General features: G+C 31.3%; 4 protein-coding genes across 7 annotated transcripts; 3 read left to right on the top strand and 1 right to left on the bottom strand.

Moving 5' to 3' along the window:
• Positions 1 to 349: 349 nt before the first annotated feature.
• Positions 350 to 8069, top strand: LOC127072704 (protein flightless-1). 2 transcript variants are annotated; one of them, XM_051013326.1, is made up of 22 exons: positions 350 to 846; positions 1025 to 1135; positions 1391 to 1629; positions 1716 to 1877; positions 1951 to 2171; positions 2288 to 2504; positions 2585 to 2826; positions 2935 to 3026; positions 3116 to 3186; positions 3251 to 3497; positions 3623 to 3808; positions 3894 to 4205; positions 4296 to 4468; positions 4589 to 4715; positions 4790 to 4912; positions 4987 to 5190; positions 5289 to 5410; positions 5488 to 5739; positions 5835 to 5961; positions 6035 to 6217; positions 6301 to 6414; positions 6486 to 8069. In XM_051013326.1, exons 1-22 carry the CDS (start codon positions 784 to 786, stop codon positions 6618 to 6620), a joined length of 3723 nt encoding a protein of 1240 aa, XP_050869283.1. In that variant the 5' UTR covers positions 350 to 783; the 3' UTR covers positions 6621 to 8069. The 2 variants fall into 2 exon arrangements, with proteins under 2 accessions (XP_050869283.1, XP_050869284.1); XM_051013327.1 differs by lacking the exons at positions 350 to 846; positions 1025 to 1135 and having other exon boundaries at positions 1547 to 1664; positions 1757 to 1877.
• A 289-nt stretch (positions 8070 to 8358) lies between these two features.
• Positions 8359 to 8837, bottom strand: LOC127072727 (essential MCU regulator, mitochondrial). Its single transcript, XM_051013369.1, has one exon. It carries the CDS (start codon positions 8658 to 8660, stop codon positions 8388 to 8390), a length of 273 nt encoding a protein of 90 aa, XP_050869326.1. The 5' UTR covers positions 8661 to 8837; the 3' UTR covers positions 8359 to 8387.
• Positions 8838 to 8898: 61 nt separating this feature from the next.
• On the top strand, positions 8899 to 10192 carry LOC127072719 (diphthine methyl ester synthase). Its single transcript, XM_051013360.1, has 4 exons — positions 8899 to 9169; positions 9291 to 9467; positions 9542 to 9866; positions 9958 to 10192. The coding sequence occupies exons 1-4, from the start codon at positions 9035 to 9037 to the stop codon at positions 10173 to 10175; spliced, it is 855 nt and encodes a 284-aa protein (XP_050869317.1). The 5' UTR covers positions 8899 to 9034; the 3' UTR covers positions 10176 to 10192.
• Positions 10193 to 10346: 154 nt separating this feature from the next.
• On the top strand, positions 10347 to 20142 carry LOC127072703 (repetitive organellar protein). Of its 3 annotated transcripts, none has more exons than XM_051013325.1 (5): positions 10347 to 10705; positions 11378 to 11491; positions 11705 to 16001; positions 16082 to 16176; positions 16257 to 20142. In XM_051013325.1, exons 3-5 carry the CDS (start codon positions 11759 to 11761, stop codon positions 18240 to 18242), a joined length of 6324 nt encoding a protein of 2107 aa, XP_050869282.1. In that variant the 5' UTR covers positions 10347 to 10705; positions 11378 to 11491; positions 11705 to 11758; the 3' UTR covers positions 18243 to 20142. The 3 variants fall into 3 exon arrangements, with proteins under 3 accessions (XP_050869282.1, XP_050869279.1, XP_050869280.1); XM_051013322.1 differs by having other exon boundaries at positions 11378 to 11549; XM_051013323.1 differs by lacking the exon at positions 11378 to 11491.
• The last annotated feature ends 877 nt before the right edge of the window (positions 20143 to 21019 follow it).

The raw sequence follows: 21019 nt of genomic DNA, 5'->3' as shown, positions 1-21019 counted from the left end.
TATATGACTAAAAACATAAAGAAAAATATTTTCCCTAGAGCAAACTAAATGATATGACTATCAATCATTTTACCCAATAAATCGCTAGATGTCGCACAATCGCGCCTTTCTCTCAAATATTCAAAATACAAATACAATGATATATACAAGTTTCGAATATTTAATCGTTGTTTTATATTTTAAAGCACGATCTCTTAATCATTACCATACTTAGATATAATTCTCAAACAAATCTTAATAATGCACAGTTAGGGAAATTTTTGCATATAGCGAATATCCCCTAAAAGATGCACAACAATAAAAACGATACTTGTAAACATGACTTTAAAAAGTTCACTATTACGTGATCATTGTACTGTTCATCACTGTTCACAGTCACCTATATTAGTTCATACCCTTATATATGATCTAGGACATATGTATATATGCGCTTATTCTGCTTTATTGTGTCCGGTGTAAATCTGCAATTTGTGGTTTATAACCTAGGTTTAATCTATGCTTATTATTTTAATTAAGTATACTCGTTGAAGTATATGTCAAGCAAAATAATATAAACATTTATATATGAATTTTCATACATTAGCTGTTTTATACAATACTTCAGAAATAATTAAATGTCATTTATTGTATCCATAAATTCTACCGAATATAACCTCAGTGTAATACGATAATAAAGTGGTTTTCAGTGACATGCAGCATTATTATATACTAATAGTTTAGATAATATATTTTTGCTATATATATGTGTGTATATATAGCAAAAAGAATTGTACTCTGAAAACCATGGCAAATACAGGAGTTTTACCTTTTGTTCGGGGAGTAGATTTTAGCTGTAATGATTTTGGAGTAAGTAAATATATTTAGCTTTTAATATCTTGAGAATTAGATATAATAAAAAGGAAAAAATAATAATTTTATGCACAAAACATATAAACAGAGTATGTGAAAAGTATATAAATACCACTTAATAAATATATGATTTTAGTTTCACTTATGCTATACTAAAGTAATTGTTTATTTTCAGGATGGTAGATTTCCTGAATCAGTACGTCTGATGACAGGAATACAATGGTTAAAATTAGATAAAACAAATTTAACAGAAATTCCTGAAGAAATGGGTAAATTACTAAAACTGGTAAATGATTTTTACTTAAGATAATGAAAATAAAAGCATGATATGTTTGAATTCATTATTATTTTCTTTTGTTCCAACAAATATAATTCCTTAAATATGTTTGAAATATTAATTGGAAGATAATTTAATTACAAAAATCTATTATATTGAATCATTAATCAAAAATAATAATAATAATGATTAAATAATATTTATATATATAATTGTGATATAGCAGTGTGATGATATTTAGATTTATGATATTTTTGAATATAGGAACATCTCTCACTTGTTAAAAATAAATTGGAACGTTTATATGGAGAATTAACAGAACTGGGATGTCTTAGAACATTAAACATTCGACATAATAATATCAAGTCAAGTGGTATACCAGCAGAATTATTTCATTTAGAGGAACTGACAACATTAGATCTAAGCCATAATAATTTAAAAGAAGTACCTGAAGGCCTAGAAAGAGCACGTTCTTTACTCAATCTAAATCTGAGTTATAATCAGTATGGTTTTAATATTACTTAAATATTACAATAACGTATGCAATTTATACATCAACTATGCTTAATGTACAATTTTCTATTTGTAGTATTGAAACAATTCCGAATACGCTTTTTATTCACTTAACAGACCTATTATTTTTGGATCTCAGTAACAATCAGTTAGAGACGTTACCACCACAAACCCGACGTTTGGCAAATTTACAGACACTAAACCTAAATCATAATCCTTTAGGCCATTTTCAGTTAAGGTAGGTAAGATTTTTTAATCGTATATCACAATCTTTAATGATATATGTAAAATGATTTCTTTGTTTAATTTAGACAACTTCCATCGTTAATGAATTTAACTACATTACAAATGCGTGATACTCAACGCACATTAAATAATATTCCATCAAGTCTTGAGACTCTTACGAATTTACAGGAGTTAGATTTATCACAAAATAGTTTACCAAGAGTGCCTGATGCCTTATATTCGCTTTCAAATTTACGTAGATTAAATTTGAATGATAATCAAATAACAGAATTATCAACAGCTATTGGTAAATATATTTATGTGTATGGATTTCACATTAATTATTTATTTTAATTGAATATGGTATATATTATAATGATTTATATATTTTGTAGTTTTAGAGATAATTATTTTTATTTACAGAATTATGGACGAAATTAGAAATATTAAATATATGTAGAAATAAACTAACTGCCATACCTGCTTCCATTTGCAAAGTTTCTACTTTAAGAAGATTATATCTAAACGATAATGAAATAGATTTTGAAGGAATTCCTTCTGGAATTGGTAAACTATCATCTCTCCAAGTATTTTCAGCTGCTAATAATCATTTAGAAATGATACCTGAAGGATTGTGCAGGTATATAACGATATAAGTAATTGTGCAACTAATATGTTATTGTAAAAAAGCAAAATAATATAGCATCATTCTTGTTGTAGGTGTGGCTCATTAAAGAAACTAATATTAACGTCAAATCGATTAATTACTGTACCAGATGCAATTCATCTTCTTACTGATTTGGAACAACTGGATCTAAGAGATAATCCAAATTTAGTAATGCCACCAAAACCAACAGAAGTACAAAGAGGATCAGGCATTGAATTTTATAATATTGATTTTTCTTTACAACACCAATTAAGACTTGCTGGTGCCAATGTACCTGTACCGGTACAAACAGCTAGTACGTATATGCAATGCTTTTTTCTTTAATATATACGTATATATTATTTATATATGTATATTATTTAAAAAACATTTCATTATTTTGCTAATTAATTTGATAATACAGATAGCAGTAAAGACCCAATCGCTCGTAAAATGAGATTAAGAAGAAGACGTGATCAAGAAGAAGCAGATCAGGATCAAGCTAAAATACTAAAGGTATTATATAATATAATAAAATGCACACACGTATATTGTTAATTACATCTTAATTTTTTCCGAAAATATATCTATAATTTACTTTACAGGGTATGAAAGACATTGCAAAAGAAAAAAACAAAGATAAAGAATGTGATGATACTAAAGCTGAGTCACTAAAGTGAGTAAATGATTAAATTAGTCTTAAAAAAATTAATAAAATTTTATTAAAATTGTATTTTCAGACCTAAGAGATGGGATGAAACTCTTGAAAAGCCACCTTTGGATTATTCAGAATTTTTTGATGAAGATGCAGGACAAATACCAGGTTTATCAATATGGGAAATTGAAAACTTTTTACCTAATGAAATAGAGGAAGTAGCACATGGTAAATTCTATGAAGGTGATTGTTACATTGTATTAAAAACGAGTATCGATGAAAGTGGATCATTGAATTGGGCAATATATTTCTGGATAGGAGAAAAAGCAACGGTATGCATATATAATATTTGTTTTATAAAATTTCGATTTTACATATTATTGAGAATTTTATTTTAATTGTATCAATGTGTTCTTAAAGCAATTTTTATATGTTGATTTCCATTCGTTTTGAATAGTTGGACAAAAGGGCCTGTGCTGCAATTCATGCTGTAAATTTACGTAATTATCTTGGAGCACAGTGTCGTACCATAAGGGAGGAACAAGGAGATGAATCGGACGAGTTTCTTATACTTTTTGATTCTGAAATAACGTATATTGAAGGTGGCCGTACTTCTTCTGGTTTTTATACAGTAGAAGATACTGTACGTAGATATTATTATTAATAAAAATATTATCTAAAATTTCTCTTATAATAAAGTTATTAATAAACATTACATTCTTTTATAGCCTGCAGTAACACGTTTATATCGAGTACATGCAGCTGGAGCCTCTATTCATTTGGAACCAGTACCAGTTTGTTTCGAATCTTTAGATCCTTGTTATGTTTTTGTGCTGGACACAGGAAATAAAATATTTATGTGGTATGGAAAAAAAGCGAAAAGTACTTTAAAATCCAAAGCTAGACTAATGGCTGAGAAGATCAACAAAAATGAAAGAAAAAACAAAGCTGAAATAATAACAGAAGTTATGAACTTGGAATCAGAGGATTTCTTGTTAAATCTAGGCTTAGAGGATACTTCAGAGACTAAAACGATAATTGTAATTTTTATTCCCATATACTATAGTAAACCATAATGATTAAAATGTAATAATTAGGAAAAGATGTTAATACTTTTCTTATTGTATCAGGAACATGTGGATCCAGACTTTATACCAGTAACACCTCGTCTTTATCAAGTTCAACTTGGTATGGGATATTTGGAATTACCACAAGTTGAAGTACCTCATGGAAAATTGATGAACAATCTTTTAAATAATCGCAATGTTTATATCTTAGATTGTTATCTCGATGTATACGTTTGGTAAGTATATATATATATCTTAATTTTATAATACAAATCTTATATTATGTCTCCAATATACAGAAATGTTATCTTCTGCTCATTGATTGATTTAAATTAATTACTAATTAATTAATAAAGGTTTGGAAAGAAATCGACTAGATTAGTGAGAGCTGCTGCTGTAAAACTATCTCAAGAACTATTTAATATGATAGAAAGACCAGAATATGCTATGGTAACAAGATTACAAGAAGGCACAGAATCTCAGGTATAAATGTTTATAATGTTTTTATTACTTTGTTTGTATCAGTAATAAACAAAAGATAATTATATATTTATCAGGTCTTTAAGTCAAAGTTTACTGGTTGGGATGAAGTCATAGCAGTAGATTTTACTAGAACTGCAGAATCAGTTGCTAAAACTGGTGCTGATCTTACCAAATGGGCTAAACAACAAGAAACGAAAGTAAATATATGTTAATATATTTTTATAAATATCTCGTAAAATATAGAAGTATAAAATTATTTTGAAATACATAGGCAGACTTAGCTGCTCTTTTTATGCCACGACAACCTGCAATGTCGGCTGCTGAAGCACAACAGCTTATGACAGAATGGAATGACGATTTAGAAGGAATGGAAGCACTAGTATTGGAAGGAAGAAAATTTGTGCGTTTACCAGAAGAAGAACTTGGTCATTTTTATAGTGGTGACTGTTATGTTTTCTTGTGTCGCTATTGGATGGTAAATTAAATTCTTATGATAAATATATTTTACTCATTATTATATAAACAAGTATACAATTTATATAATTTAAACTATATTTATATTTTATGATTTAGCCATTAGATGTAGCAGAGAATGAAGACGGTGACGAACAATACGAAGATGATTATCAGTGTACTGTATATTTTTGGCAAGGTAGAGATGCTGGAAACATGGGTTGGCTTACGTTTACATTTAGGTATAAACAAATTTCTTACTGTATAATAAGAAAACGTATAAGTAACATATATTTAAAAAAAAATAAAATATTTTCAGTTTACAAAAGAAATTTAAATCATTGTTTGGTGAAAATTTAGAAGTAGTTAGAACACATCAACAACAAGAGAATTTAAAATTCATGGCTTATTTCAAAAGGAAATTTATAATTCATCAAGGCAAACGTAAACAACCAAAAGTTCCTGGTACAAGCAAAGTCGAATTTTATCATCTACGAAGTAATGGCAGTGCATTATGTACTAGATTAATACAAATACCTGCAGATTCTAGTTTATTAAACTCTGCATTTTGGTAAGTAATAAAATCTTGCAATTTTTACATTTATATAAAATTGCGAGGTTTGATTTCTTGGTTTTCTAATACAATTTTTTAATTTTATTTTTCAGTTACATTCTAAATGTACCATTTAACAATGATGACGAAACTGGTATAGTTTATGCATGGATTGGTTCTAAATCAGACAGCGACGAAGCACGTTTAATTCAAGAAATTGCTGAAGAAATGTTTAACAATGTAGGTTTTTAATTTTCACAAGTAATATAATTTATATCTGAGAATTTAAGTCACATGTTCTGATTTTAAACAGCCTTGGATTAGTTTGCAAGTATTAAATGAAGGCGAAGAGCCAGATAACTTTTTCTGGGTTGCACTTGGTGGAAAGAAACCATATGACGTTGATGCAGAATATATGAATTACACAAGACTGTTTAGGTGCTCTAATGAAAAAGGATATTTTACTATCAGTGAAAAATGCACTGATTTTTGTCAAGTAAATCCATATATATATATATTATGTTTGTTTTAAGAAATTAAAAATTTTTTAAATAATTATAATATATTTGTTGTCTTCAGGATGATTTAGCAGATGATGATATAATGATACTAGATAATGGTGAACAAGTATTCCTCTGGTTAGGGACTCGCTGTTCGGAAGTAGAAATCAAGCTTGCATATAAATCAGCTCAGGTAAATTACCTCTAATAAAATAGTTTGTTAATTTACTGTAAGCAAACAATTAATTCATTTTTATGTTTTAGGTATATATACAACATCTGCGTGTTAAACAACCAAACAAACCGCGTAAATTATTTCTTACTGCTAAAGGAAAAGAGTCACGAAGATTCACTAAATGTTTTCATGGCTGGAGTCAACATAAAAGAACTCCTCAATAAAATCTACATAGAAGAAAGGCAGGTATTGCTATTATTTTTAGCTTAAAAGATGAGTGCAATGTTATATTCTTAATTTATTATATTACAACTTCAACTAAATTCATCATTTGAATTTAGTAATTGTATCAGCAACATGCAAGTGCCAGAATTGATGATGTGAACTTGTTGTTATATTTTGTTTTTGTACATTCTAATGTGATTTAATACCACTTTATATTAAGCTATATAACATATGAATCTATTTAAAAAATTCACAGTATTTTAATATTATATTGAACATTATATGTATGAAAAAGTAATCGAAATATCGTAATCGAGTTCACTTTGTGTGCTTGAAAATTTTTCATACCAATTATTTGCTTTGATTAAAGTGGTCTTGATCAGCCTTCTATACACGTGCATTCTACTTAAAGTCAATTCTGTGATTAAAAATATATTTAACATTGGTCAGGATAATGGATATCATATCATACATATATACACTAAACGTTTGGAATTAAAGAAGTACGTTTTTTTCTATTCATATGTTTTGTCTCCATACATATGAAAAAAAAAAGATGCGTAAATGATACTACATATTTTATTTTGACAACAGTATATTTATTTTGCATAGCTGGCACTTTACAGAGCTACGCAAAATTGCTATTATAAAATGACTTCATTCCTAAAATACAACACACACATCAGCAAAGTATAACATACATTTATTTTAGAAGTGTAAACTAAATTGTGTAAAATACGAGTATCAAAAAATATTAATTTAAACATTTCAATAATTTTTTAAAATATTATAATTTCTACTTTGTAGATTTTAGAAATCTTTTTTTTATATATATAATAACCAAAGAAAGTAATATTTTACTAAAGAAAATTATAAATATACAAACTGGATATATCTTTATTATAATTTAACTATATTAAAGCCTTTTAATCTTTATCATTTTCTTATTTAATGATTTATCAATCTCTTCTGCTTCCAAGCACAGTATACACAGAGTGATTAATATTTATAGATTTTCTTGTATATTACACAAAATATTCCTGCATTCTCACATAGATTTGTGTATATCAAGCAAAGACTGGAAATAAAAAGGCATTTGATATATTCATTATATATATGACATCATGCGTATTAACATGAGTCAATAAATGCATGGATGTGAATTTTAACATGATGTTGTGATCGATAGAATATTTAATATCTTAATTTATTTACAAGCGTACAGAAAAAATTATATATATATGTATATGTATGTATATGCATTTTGTACAAGTTGTATTATACTAACCTTTATTATTTGTATAAATAAATATTTGTATTAAATTACAGAATATAATTATGACTTCATTAATTTAAATCATAAATATTGTTTTATATCAAGGCAAAGCAAATACTTTTTTTACCAACGCAATATTATATTATTTTTTGAATTCTCTTGAGATTATTTTCTGCAACAAAATATCATAATTAACATTACAGTGTTATCATTAACATTTATATAATTGTTATAATAGACAACTTTTCAAAAATTAAAATAATTTACTATATCTATTATTGCAGCGAAATGTTATATGTAAAGATCATATAATTATTAAAAACAATCAAGTGTTTCTAAATATTCTTGTAAAACTACTTAAAGGTACTTTGTAACTATAAGATAACTATAGCTAAATTAATACTAGTATGTAAAAATAATTCTACTTAAATATAATAGCGATATAAAGACTAGATACTTGCCAACAACTAATACATCAGATTTATCTACTTTAATCATCGTCGTCGTCATCGTCTGATGGGACGAAGAGATCATTTTCTTCGAGAAAATTGGCCATATTCTTACTAATAGTAGCACCTACAAGCAAGCCTAATACTACTCCGCATATTACTCGTACGAAACCAAATGGGGTTCGTTTTGGCTCAGGAAGAATAGCACCTGATGGTGTAGTGATTTTCGAACGTACATTTGTTTTATTTTCACCCATAAATCCGTTCAAAATGCGTACTTTCGTCAATGCAGAGGTTAACCGTTGTAAAATCATTTTGATTAGAGTAATCGTAGATGTAAAAAGACTTTAGCGTTAAAATATAAATCAAATTAGTTTTAAGTATTTTGATCAATCAATATAAATATTTAATAATCGATGCAATAGAAATAAAGCACATAATAGTTGAAACGAGCACTAAAAATTCGTTGAATTTAATTCGATATGGCTGCTATCGTTAGACTAGCTTCAATTTTACAGTTACCTACGATTTTAATTTTGTACTTATAACAGCAGATGGCGCAGTGGTATCCAATCATGTTTTTTTTCATTTCTTTGTATAAGATAACATATACAACACGTGAATAAAATACATGGTTTTATATTTGAAGAAATATAAAATTTAATTAACAAAAAATAAATAATTAACAATGTTGTACATGATCGGCTTAGGACTCGGCGACGCAAAAGATATTACTGTTAAGGGTCTTGAAATAATAAAAAAATGTAGTCGTGTGTATTTGGAATCTTATACGTCAATTCTTTCTGTAGATCAAAAAATCTTGGTATGTATAATAATACTAACATAAAATGGACGAATAGATATAAAGATTATAAATACTTTATCATATATGTTATAAAAATGATTGACTATGAAAAAATCATTATCTTACTTAAATTTAATAGGAAGATTTTTATGGTTGTTCTTTGATCATCGCAGACCGTGACTTAGTAGAAAGTGATGCAGATTTAATACTGTCGAACGTAGAGAACGAAGACATAGCATTTTTGGTTGTTGGAGATCCATTTGGTGCAACCACGCATACAGATTTAGTATTACGAGCACAAGAGAAAGGTGCTAAGGTATATAAACTCTTGCTTTTTTAAATACTTGTAATAAGAAAGATATATATAATAATTGAAACAATCAATTTTAGGTAAAAGTAATCCATAATGCATCCATCTTAAGCGCTATAGGTTGTTGCGGTTTACAATTGTATTCTTTTGGAGAAACCGTATCTATTCCATATTGGACAGAAACTTGGCAACCTGATAGTTTCTATGATAAAATTGCTTCTAACAGAGAAAGAGGCTTACATACTTTGTGCTTACTGGATATCAAAGTAAAAGAGCCTACATTGGAAAGCATTTTAAGCAAGAAAAAAGTTTATATGCCACCAAAATATATGAGCGTAGCTGAAGCATCCAATCAATTATCTTCCATATTAGAAAAAAAGAGAAAAGATGGCAATGAAAGCTTAGGTTTGTAGATATTATTATAAATATTAATTATATTGTTAATATTTTATATCATGCCCTGCAATATATATCATAAAACATTTATACGTTACAGCTTTCACAGAACATAATCTAGTGGTGGGATTAGCTAGAATAGGATCGGAGGATCAGAATATAATTGCCTGTTCGTTGCAAGAAATGAAAGAAATTGATCTTGGAAAACCTCTTCATTCTTTAATCATTCCAGCTGAGAAACTACATCCTCTTGAAACTAGTTTCTTACGACAATATGCTATTGATAAAACAAAATTTGACGAATCGGTAGCTCAATAATTACAATATTAAAAATATATGAACAATTGATTAATGTATATATTTTTTATTATATTTATTGTAAATATTTAATTATGAAAAAAAATTTTTATCAAACGTGTCGACTACAAGATTACTCATTTATACTTAAAGAAACTTCATAAAAATATAATTCCTTCGTTATATGTATTCTTCCACTGTTACATAATACCAAATTATAAATATTTCCTTAGAATTTATTGATTATATGCATTGTCCGAGCAATCTTAAAAAGTCTACGCATGACAAATCGTAAATATATAGATATTCGCGAGTTCTTCGTTGTGTCACGTAAGCAAGTAGTTTCTGACTAATCGATGGAAAAACATCGATCGTTCCTGCGGCACAGGTGAAATCGGCCAACGGTGGAAGGACCGCTCTCAGTCGAGCAGGTTAACTCTTGGTTCGACGACGTTGTTATTTCTTCTACACGCTTCCGACTTTTGAAGACCATCAAATATCGCAAACTTATCTTTCAATAATCAACGCTGTCCTTTTAAAAATTCCAACAGGTACATTCGTATTTTAATATTAGACAATTTCTAGAGAATTTACACTAACAATCGGTTAGACATAGAAATTGTTAGTTTTACCATATATGTTTATAGAAAGTTCTGAGATAATCACAGACAAATTTATGAGATTTTTCAAATAAGACGAAACATTCCAATGATGGGATCATCAGATTCTTTACTTTTTTCATGAAACGATTATATCGATAGAGTTTCAGATTTCTTTTTCTTTTTTTATTTTTTTCGCAAAAAATATTTCATTTTTTATTTATTTAACGATAAAATAACGCGTCGTACTTTCTCGTTATTAAAAATTTAAATTACGATTAACATAGAAATGTTCATACATTTTCAAATACGTACTTAATTAAAAACGATTATAATCTCTTATCATTTCGTTTATAATATATAAGAACTACTCTTAAAATTACACGCATCGATTATTCCGTAGGTCAGGTATAGGTGATACATTAGCCGGTATATACTTGTCAGATAGCACATATATATACATCGACATTGTGACATTCGCGTGATCTTTCATCTTTAATTAATAATTATTATTAAAGAACGAAACGATAAAACTTTTACGAAACGATTCGATGCCAATTTTTTCTTTCGTTTAATTAAATCGTATCGATGAATAAAAAAATTATTTCTAATTTGTATCTATAGGATAGATAGACAGAGGAAACAAGTAGGAAAGGGAGAGAAAAGAGCAAAGGCTATAAATACCTAACTGGTCGATGTATACTACTGTGCGTTCGCTCGTATGCGGGAATAATCAAGGTTAGCGCTAGTTTTCTGGGTCATGTACGTGACCTTGAACAAGTCGAATACGTGCAAAGTAAGCATTTTTGAAAAAATTCGTTCGTTCGATGAACGAAAAGTTGTCGTCGGTAGGAAATCGATATGAAAAAAAAAGGAAAAAAGAAAAAGAAGAATAACAAAATTTATAATATAATAATCAATATTTTATGTACTATAAAATAAATGTTTCAGGAATGATTAAGCGATTCTAAATGTTCTCGAAGAAAATATATTAAAATCAATAAAATGGCGGCGTCGACAGAACGTTCGAAGGATCCCTATGAAATGGGATTTCTTTTAGCACCAAGAGTACCTCAGGGTTTGGCAGCCGTAGTGGAAAGTTTAACGAGAGAGGTCTTACGACAACGTCCCGAAGACATTTATGTTTTTGCTGCTCGTCATTTCGAGAAGTTGCTTACACTTCGAGAACAATACGATGTCGTCGGTAAGAAAACGAGCGATAATTTTTCCAATACAATCAAAAGACGTAGCAATTGCAAGGAGTCTAGAAAAAGCAAACGAACGACGAAGGACATCGGTGCGACTAGTGGTTGGTCTTTGAATGAAACGGCAAGAGTTCTTGAAAGGCATCGAAATATTTTTGGAGATGGAGAAAAGAGAATAAGCACCGAGGAGGTCCGAGCACTTGCGAACGAAAAGAATGGACGATCGTCTTCTGGCACGAAAAATAAACGAGAGAAAAGAAGATCTTCCGACACTAGTCAAGAATATTCGAGAGATCATCTTAAAGCAACAGATAATAATGATTCTGTGAGACTCGATCGTAGCGCGAAAACGCTTAAAATCATTTCGCAAATACCAACGGTTTTAACTCGTAACTCTGGTACGAAGGATATCAAGATGGAGCTTAGAAAAAATAGATTAAGTGGTAGTTTAAGGGAAAAGAGCACGGATTCTTCGAATGATAGTCAATTTCAAGAACAAATTAGCGATATATCGAGGAAATCTCCGGGGAAAGCTGAACGTGCCGAATTAATACAGAATTTTGAAGAAGAACGAATAAATAAGAGGACGATTCGTCGTAGTGAAAGCGTCGAAAGAAATTCGAGCCGATCGAGCCGGTCACGGAGAAGGAAAGACAGTTTTTCCGAGTTTCTTCCGGATAGAAAAGAATTATCCAAAGCTCATAGTATGGATCAAGTGAAAGAATATGTTGTTTGTACGTTCGGTTCTGTTAAAAATACCGATGAATTTGATAAGAGTTACGTAGAACAAGTTCAAGACGTGATCGATAGAAACATACCGATAATTAAAGAAAAAGTTGAGGAACTCAAGAACGACATTTTATCAAAGAAATCAAAAAGATCAACTTTTAATACAGAAAAATCGAAAAAACGTGGAAGTAGACCTAACACTTCGGAAAGTGATACTCGATCGAACGAAGATCAGCAAAGACATCGTAGCAAGAGAAGTTCCAGTGCTGATTCAACAGATTTTAGAAAACAACAAGACGATACCTTGGAAGGAAGACTGATGAATACTCAAAACATTTTAGAGGGCATTTCGTCGAAATGTTATCCAAAGTCTCAAAATGTAAATCACCGGTCTAAATCAACTAATGGTCATTCGAACGAAGAAGACAACAGGTATTCGACGTTAGAAGGAAATTCCAAGATTATCTTGCCAGCTGTGAGACCGGCGTCTTCCAAAAATTCAAGGAGTCTTTCACGCAACGAATCAGACAATTTAATTTTGCCACCAATTTCACCGGACACCGGTAAGATTCCAAAGAAGAAGGACGACATGACGTTACCAACGTTGTCGACTATGACAACCGAAACCTCAGTTTCTTCTTCGTCTCTTCGGTTAGAAGAGAAAGAGAATAATTCGGTGGACGACAAAAACGGCGATCTTGGAGATGAAATATTGCAATTATCAACGTCGATCAAGGAAGATATCACGTCGACAAGAAAAATGTTAGAGAATGTCAACGACGCGTTAAAAGCACCGATGACACCCGACGATAAAGATAATATGAAGCAAGAAACGTCTTCCACGAGAGATACAACAAATGATGAAGTGGAAGGTTTCGTTCAGGAGACAACCGAGAAATTTGACGAAATTCTTGATGAAAAAATATTAGAAGAAGACACGCAAGTGGAAGAAATTTTCAAAGACAGTTTAAACGTTACACCAGATATCGTCGATATTCCTCCGACTCCAGATTCTTTGGAACCACCGATGGAAGATGAACAATCAGCTACGCTCGATTCTCATCTTTCGACGGTTGAAGAGGGAACGGAACTTAAACAAAAATTGATGGAGATTCAAGAGATGGAACGTAACGTCGAAAAAGTAATAGATTCTTTCGAAGACTCCATTCGAAAGGACGAAATTAAAAGTCCAAAACTAATGATCGTCGATAAAGTTTCAGAAGATTCGATCGTTATAGAAGCAGAAGAACCTGTAGAAGAAGTTAAAGAAATAATTAAAGAAGAAACGTTTGATTTAAATGGTTCGAAAAAAGAATCTCCGAAAAGTACGTCCAAATCGAACGATAACATGGATGAAAATCTCGTCGATCAGATAAAATATAAATCCGAAAACGAATCGGATGATGTAGATGTAGCGCAACTTGTTATGGCGAACGAGAATGAATCAACGGGACAAATTAAAAGTGATAAATCAGAAGTAAATGATTCTAGTGACAAAGTGGAAGATATTAAAGAAATTTCTGAAAGTATTGGCGATGAAGATATCACTAATGAATATAAAAATTCCCCATTATCGTCTAACGGACGAGAAATAAACGATTTGCTTCGTATTTCGTTATCTTCCTCGCCAAAAGAGATTCCATTTTCGTATATTCTCACGGAAGGTTCTCCAGTTGAAATTCCAGATTTTGTGACGACGGTAATTATCCCAGAAAGATCACCGGCCACGCCAGAATTTGATCTCGATAACAAAGAAGAAGACGTTGAACTACGGGACGAAAGACGAAAACGTGCCGTGGAAAGTTTCGGTGAATACATACAACCGGAACAAATAGAATGTTCTACCGTTGATATTGATTTCATTCGTGGTATAAAAATTGGTCATGACATTGCTATAGTTCGACAGGATCTCGATGGTATCAAAGAAGAAGAGGAATACGATGAAGAGAAACAAGTGAAATTAACGAATGAAGAAGAAGACGATAAAAATGAGAAAGAAATGAAAAAGGATCATTCGCCTTTATTGGAACATATTTCAGAGAATGAAGAAAACGACGAGACTGATGAGAATGATAAGAGCGAGACAAAAATCATTCCCATTGTGGAAACAGAAATAGAATTAGAGAATCGGACCGATGATAAAGAGGAAATTATCGAAAATGTAAACGTAATAGAAAATTCTTTAGAAGGTGAAGAAAGCACGGAAACTGCCGATGGCACTTCGGAATCAACAAATGAAGTTAAAGAGACTACGATAACCGATCGCTCGTCCGATAGTTTATCTCTGGATCCTACAAGACCTATAGTACCGGAATTAAATTTGGATTCTTTACGTGACATTACAATATCATCATTTAAAATGAACGATGCTGACGAAACTATATCGCTAACGGAGCCAACTTTGTCGGAGAAAGAAAAAGCTGACATTGAACATGACGCTCAAACGAAGGAAGAAGAAAATTCTGATAGTGCTAACAAAGAGGATACTTCGGCAATGGAAACGATTTCGATGGACGAAAAACCTATGGAAATTGAAACTTCTTTAATTAATTTAGAATGTGAAGAAATAAACAAGGAAGAACATTCGGTTTCACCCGAAGAAATTATTAGAAACGAAGAGGAACTGTTGGTTACTTCTAACGAAAGAAAAACTCAGCCTGTGTTATCTGAGAACGTTAAACAACGTGATACTATTAAAAGCGACTCTTCGCCTCTCGGCTATTTAGAACTAGAAGAAAATGCGGCTGATCTAGACACCGAGGAAGAAATAGCGAAAGAATTGATAGAAATTGATCGTGCCGAAAATCGTTCTCCTTCTCAAAAGACTCCAATCATTTCGGAAGATAATCTTGAGGAGAAGTCTCACGAAACCTTGGATTCAAACGGTACGATCAAAGATCAAGAGATTTTAACGATCGTCGAAGAAGAAAATTTAAAGAATAAGAATGAGAAAGAATGTGAAGATTCGATGTCTCCCAAAAGCGAAAGTTCTACTACATCGGCAGAAAATTTAAAAGAAATCACAAGTACTAAAGACGAGAAAGAAAATATTTCTGAAAGAATGGAATCGAGAAAGTCGAGCGATAACGAGAAGGAGAAAAATCACTCGAATGAAAGTCTAAATGACAACGTAAGATCTGATACCTCTGTGACAGCTTTTGAAGAATTCGAAACAAAGGAGCTCGCTCCGAAATCGTCTGAGAAAAAAGAATATCACTTTTACGTAACGGATCTTATGCCAACTAAAAGCCAAGAGGATACTTCGGAAAGTAGCAGTACAACTTTTCACTCGGCTGTTACGAAAATTCAAGCCGGTAAATATATCTACATTTGCTTTTAATATAATATTCTTCATTATTTTGTATAAAACGAATGGATATTATTATTTTGTCAGGTGTTCGAGGTTTCTTAACGCGAAAGAGACTTCAAGAAAGTAATCGTCTTGATTCCACTTTAGATAGTGTACCATCTATCCCGGAAAGCGTTACAGTAAGTTATATATATATATCGTCGACATGTTTGAATATATTTAAAATTTACTTGCATTCTAATATATTTGTATTATTCAGGAAGAGCCACGAGTCATTGATTTTAAATCTGTATCAGAAACAATCTCTGACTCACCGGTTAAATCGACAAATGCATTATCATCGACGACCACATCAGAGAACGTGATAATCGTTGAGGAGAAAGGAAACATACCAATAACGAAGACAGTCTCAATGCCAGTAAAACATCGACAATGTCTTCGCCGTGAAGATGCTATGCAAAGAAACACTTTATCGACGGAAAATGCTTTTGCATCGGGTGGAGTTCAACATACTGGTGAATTTCATGACTGTTTACCATTACCTGTTTTAGAATCTACCGAAATAACAAAAGGTAGCAGTCTTTCTCAAAATGAAAGTAAAGATGAAGGTGCAGAAGAAAAATTAATCGATCAACAAATAAAATCTACGAGAGAAGAGAGTACCGTCGAGTCACCTATTGATTTAACGTCGGAATCAAACGAACATGATAATTACGAAAATATTGAAAATATAGATAGAACTCCATCAGATTTTGTAAAGAATTTAAGTAGTTTATTTGGTGGATTGCATCCAAAAGACTTGACCAAACTTTTAGTAGGTCAAGTCAGTACACCCATCATGTTAGGACTCGTAGATATCGTTCCAAATTCAGTAGGTACGAACTCGAACGTAATATTCAAAGCGAATATGAATATAAATGCCAACGACGATCGAACACGGCCTGTCAAGGATGACTCGACTTTACAAAATCGCTACTTGAACTTCATAACAAGTGTTGAAGATAACGAATCTAGTCACGTTAAGGACACCGTGCAAGAATACGAGGATCATTCCAACGATCATAGTATACAAAGCCTACGAGAACCTCTGGCCCTTCCTGGAACACCGGAAGGTGTATTAATTGAGGAACTTAGTAGTCTAGACAGTACGACCATGTCAAAACTTCAAGACATTTCTTTCAATCCTACCAGCTTGGAATCTGCTACGATGGATCGTGAATCTATTGGAAAATCAGTAATAAATTCAGAGAATTCAATGGAATTATTAAACAAATCTGATAATGTAGATGTACAGACTCCGATTACGGTGAAACATGAAGGAACTGGAACTGAAGATAACGTCTCGATTACAAAAGAAAGCGTTACTCTTGCATCTACAAGACCGTCAACAATGACTAATGAAAGTGACGAACGCACAGAATTATCGAAGAGTCCAGAAGAAGATAATGTTGAAGATAAAGACGAAACGGTAAAAGATAATGACGATCAATTATCTGAAAATGAAAAAATTGATGATGCAAATGAGAAAACGATCGAACTATCAACGATTACGAATCTTCCTTCGGAGAACGAAGAAGTTGATAATGATGAGAATCAAGAAGCAAGTTCGAATGACAAAGAAGAAAATAAAACAGTAAGTTCGAATGGTAAAGATGAAAATAAAATAGCAAGTGTGGATGACAAAAATGAAAATAAAGCAGCAAGTTCGGATGATAAAGATGAAAATAAAGCAGCAAGTTCGGATGATAGAGATGAAAATAAAACGGCAAGTTCGGACGACAGAAATGAAACAATTTCAAATGATAAAGATGAAAATAGAGAAACAAGTACGGAAGATAAAGATGAAAATAGAGAAACAATTTCAAATGATAAAAATGAAAATAAAGTAGCGAGTTCGGATGACAAAGATGAAAATAAAGCAGCAAGTTCGGATGATAAAGATGAAAATAAAGAAGCAAGTACGGAAGATAAAGATGAAAATAAAGTAGCAAGTTCGGATGACAAAGATGAAAATAAAGAAACAATTTCAAATGATAAAGATGAAAATAGAGATGCAAGTTCGGGTGACAAGGATGAAAATAAAAAAGTAAGTTCGAATGACAAAGATGAAAATAAAAAATCAATTTCGGAAGACGAAGATAAGAATTCGGATCACTCGAACAATAAAGAAGCCAAATCATCGGCCAAAACGATAGAAATTTGTTCAGATGATTCCGTAAAAAAATCAGATGACAAAAAAGAATAATATATCGATTTATCATAAATCGACATAAAACGAGCAATATACAAATATTTCTTCATAATAAAGATACATTTTATGCGAAAAGAATATTATTTTTATTACGATCTAATCAGAGAAATTTTCAATTAGATCACGATAACGATGAAATTTCGTTTTTCACGAGATAAGGTCAACCGATGATATTTTATTTAGTTTTATTAACAACTTGTTTATTACATAGATGCTTTTTAGCAAGAGTTCCCTTCGTTACGTAATTTCTAGCAGCCGCTGTGATGCTCGTTAAACTGTTAATGACCATATCGCCATTTTAATTCTCTCTTCCCATGTACGAATATTCACACATCAGCGTGAATATCATTCTGTTTACTGAAAGTTGTCGACAGTTCTCACTGGTTCACACTTATTACACTTGGGATAATCAGCAAAAGTTTTAATACAGTTCTCAGCGAACTAGATAGATCCAGTAACCTTATAATTAGATACGACTATAATAATCTAACGTTTGTAATAGTCAACGCGTAATGAACGATAAAATCGTAAAACATTCACTGTAGAATTTGTGTGTGGTACATGATAATGTATCGAATAAAAATAATACTTTAATTATCTTTAATTGTTATAATTTCACAGAGTTAACAACGATAAGAATGAGATATAAAATAGAAACGTTTACTATTTTCTATACGTTTCCTACGATAGAAGAAATAACGGTACGCATATACGTGAATATAATACATATATTATAAAAATATGTTTCCTTATTAAAAACGCGTTATTTCTAAATGAGTCGTATATATCATTGAATGTTAATAACACAATGATTAATGTTTAAGAATAAGAATAATTTTAGAAACGACAGGATTATATTTTTCCTGATGACTAAATGCTGACTTGACTCGTAACTGAAATGACTCGCATCAAGATAGTATCGATTTACGCAAGATAGTAACGTTCAAAACCATGAAAAATACGCAGTAAATTTGAGTAGTGCACACGTGTAAACGACCTGCTCTAAAATTACAAATTGGATATATCAAGCCTGTGGAGCTATGCGTTCGATGAACGACAATACGACTAATCAAAAGCAAACTCCTTTAATATTAGTGAACTTTCTTATATAGAGTTATATTTAACTGGATAGCCATGACAAGGCTATTAGCTCGGAATAAACGATTTGTTTACTATCGAATCTAATGCTTTGAAAAGAGATACAATGTACTTGGACGTTTCTCGATCTCCTCTATTCGATCAGGTCGTTCTAGATATTCTTGTAAAATCGATATAAGATTTCCTTTTATGATTGATCCGATTTCTAACACCGAATCAAATCCAAGGCTATGTAAAGCAAACTCGTCGATGAAAGAAATTGTCATCGATGCCATCTTCCTTCGCCTTCGGTATGACGCAGAATCGATCTATCAACGTTCCGATGGTTATTATTAGCGACTTAATCACGCGTCTAGGGTGGAACGAAGGCACGTATGTACATTGAGAGCGTGCACCTGATGTCTATAGATAGATATCGGGAGACTTTTACGTTCTACGTCATTCTTGTACCAACCGAATAAAACTACCACCTCCATATAGTGAGCTCACGATCGCAAGTTAATCGTCTTTTAACGTCACGCATTAATTCATCTATGAAAAGATACATCGGAGGAGATATACACGTGGGCTTTTTATATACTTATATCCTGCCGAGAGAACGAACATTTTCGATAAAGTGACGCCAAGAAAGTTGGAACCGATGATACAAGCGTGACGTCTTTCTTGCCTTCTCGTCAACATTTTTTTTTCATCTTACCTACACCGAGGTGCTATAATTATTACATTAAAAAAATCTATAACTATGACATTAATCTTTGAAAAAAAGAAGTCTATGTTATCTCTATATATTCTCCATTTAAAATTTCCTTTATAAAATCACGTTCGATGTTGATTCCTGAAATCGCAACATAACGATCGATTTATGTTTTATTAACGTTTTAGTGATTCATTCCTTTATATTCTCATATATAAACCAATGTAAATGAAGGCTCGAGGTCGAAATAAGAGGAACTTGTTTTGTACTATTATAACTTGCTTACATATAAGATAAATAAGCTTGCATTTGTGATCACCGGATTACTGGAAATATCAAGGCCCGAATTCGGACGAGTTTAGAATTTAGAAGGACAGTTATATATACGACTAGTATAACGTAATAATTTTAAAAGGGAAGAAAATGTACGACGCAGTCGGCCGATCTGTCGTCCCCTTTCAATTTGTTTCGTTGTCGATCGGTGTCAATCAAAGATCAGAGCAACGAAGTTATTACAACGATTCTCGCGAGTTTATTAATCAATCGAAATCACGAATTCCTAGGAATCAATTAACGATCGAATTAAATTAATATTACTCGGGTTTCGCAAACGTTCTATTAGTTTGAGCCAGCTGACTAACTTCATATTTGTTTAATTTTTCATTCAAAAGAATCAAAAAACCAAAAGAAAATGGAAAGATCGAATAATAATACATCAAAAGAGAGAAACAACAATAAGACGTTTCTGTTTCGAGCAAATATGACACTGTGAAAATTATATTTATCCTCGGGTTCTCGCCTTGATTTCGTTCGCACATTCATCCGTGCCAGCGAAATCATTAATTAATTTCTTGGCAAAGTATATCATAGCGCGATACACTTCTTTAATAAAAATTTAACTGTCGGGAGATAACCTTTTTCTAAAAGAAATAAAAGTATGAATGTTTAAGAGGCGATCGTTTGATTTTCTAATTTGAAA

This window comes from Vespula vulgaris, chromosome 2, assembly GCF_905475345.1.
Source record: "Vespula vulgaris chromosome 2, iyVesVulg1.1, whole genome shotgun sequence".
In the NCBI taxonomy this organism is placed as follows: domain Eukaryota; kingdom Metazoa; phylum Arthropoda; class Insecta; order Hymenoptera; family Vespidae; genus Vespula; species Vespula vulgaris.
Note: the sequence above shows the minus strand (reverse complement) of the source record. Positions and strands in the feature narration are given on the sequence as shown.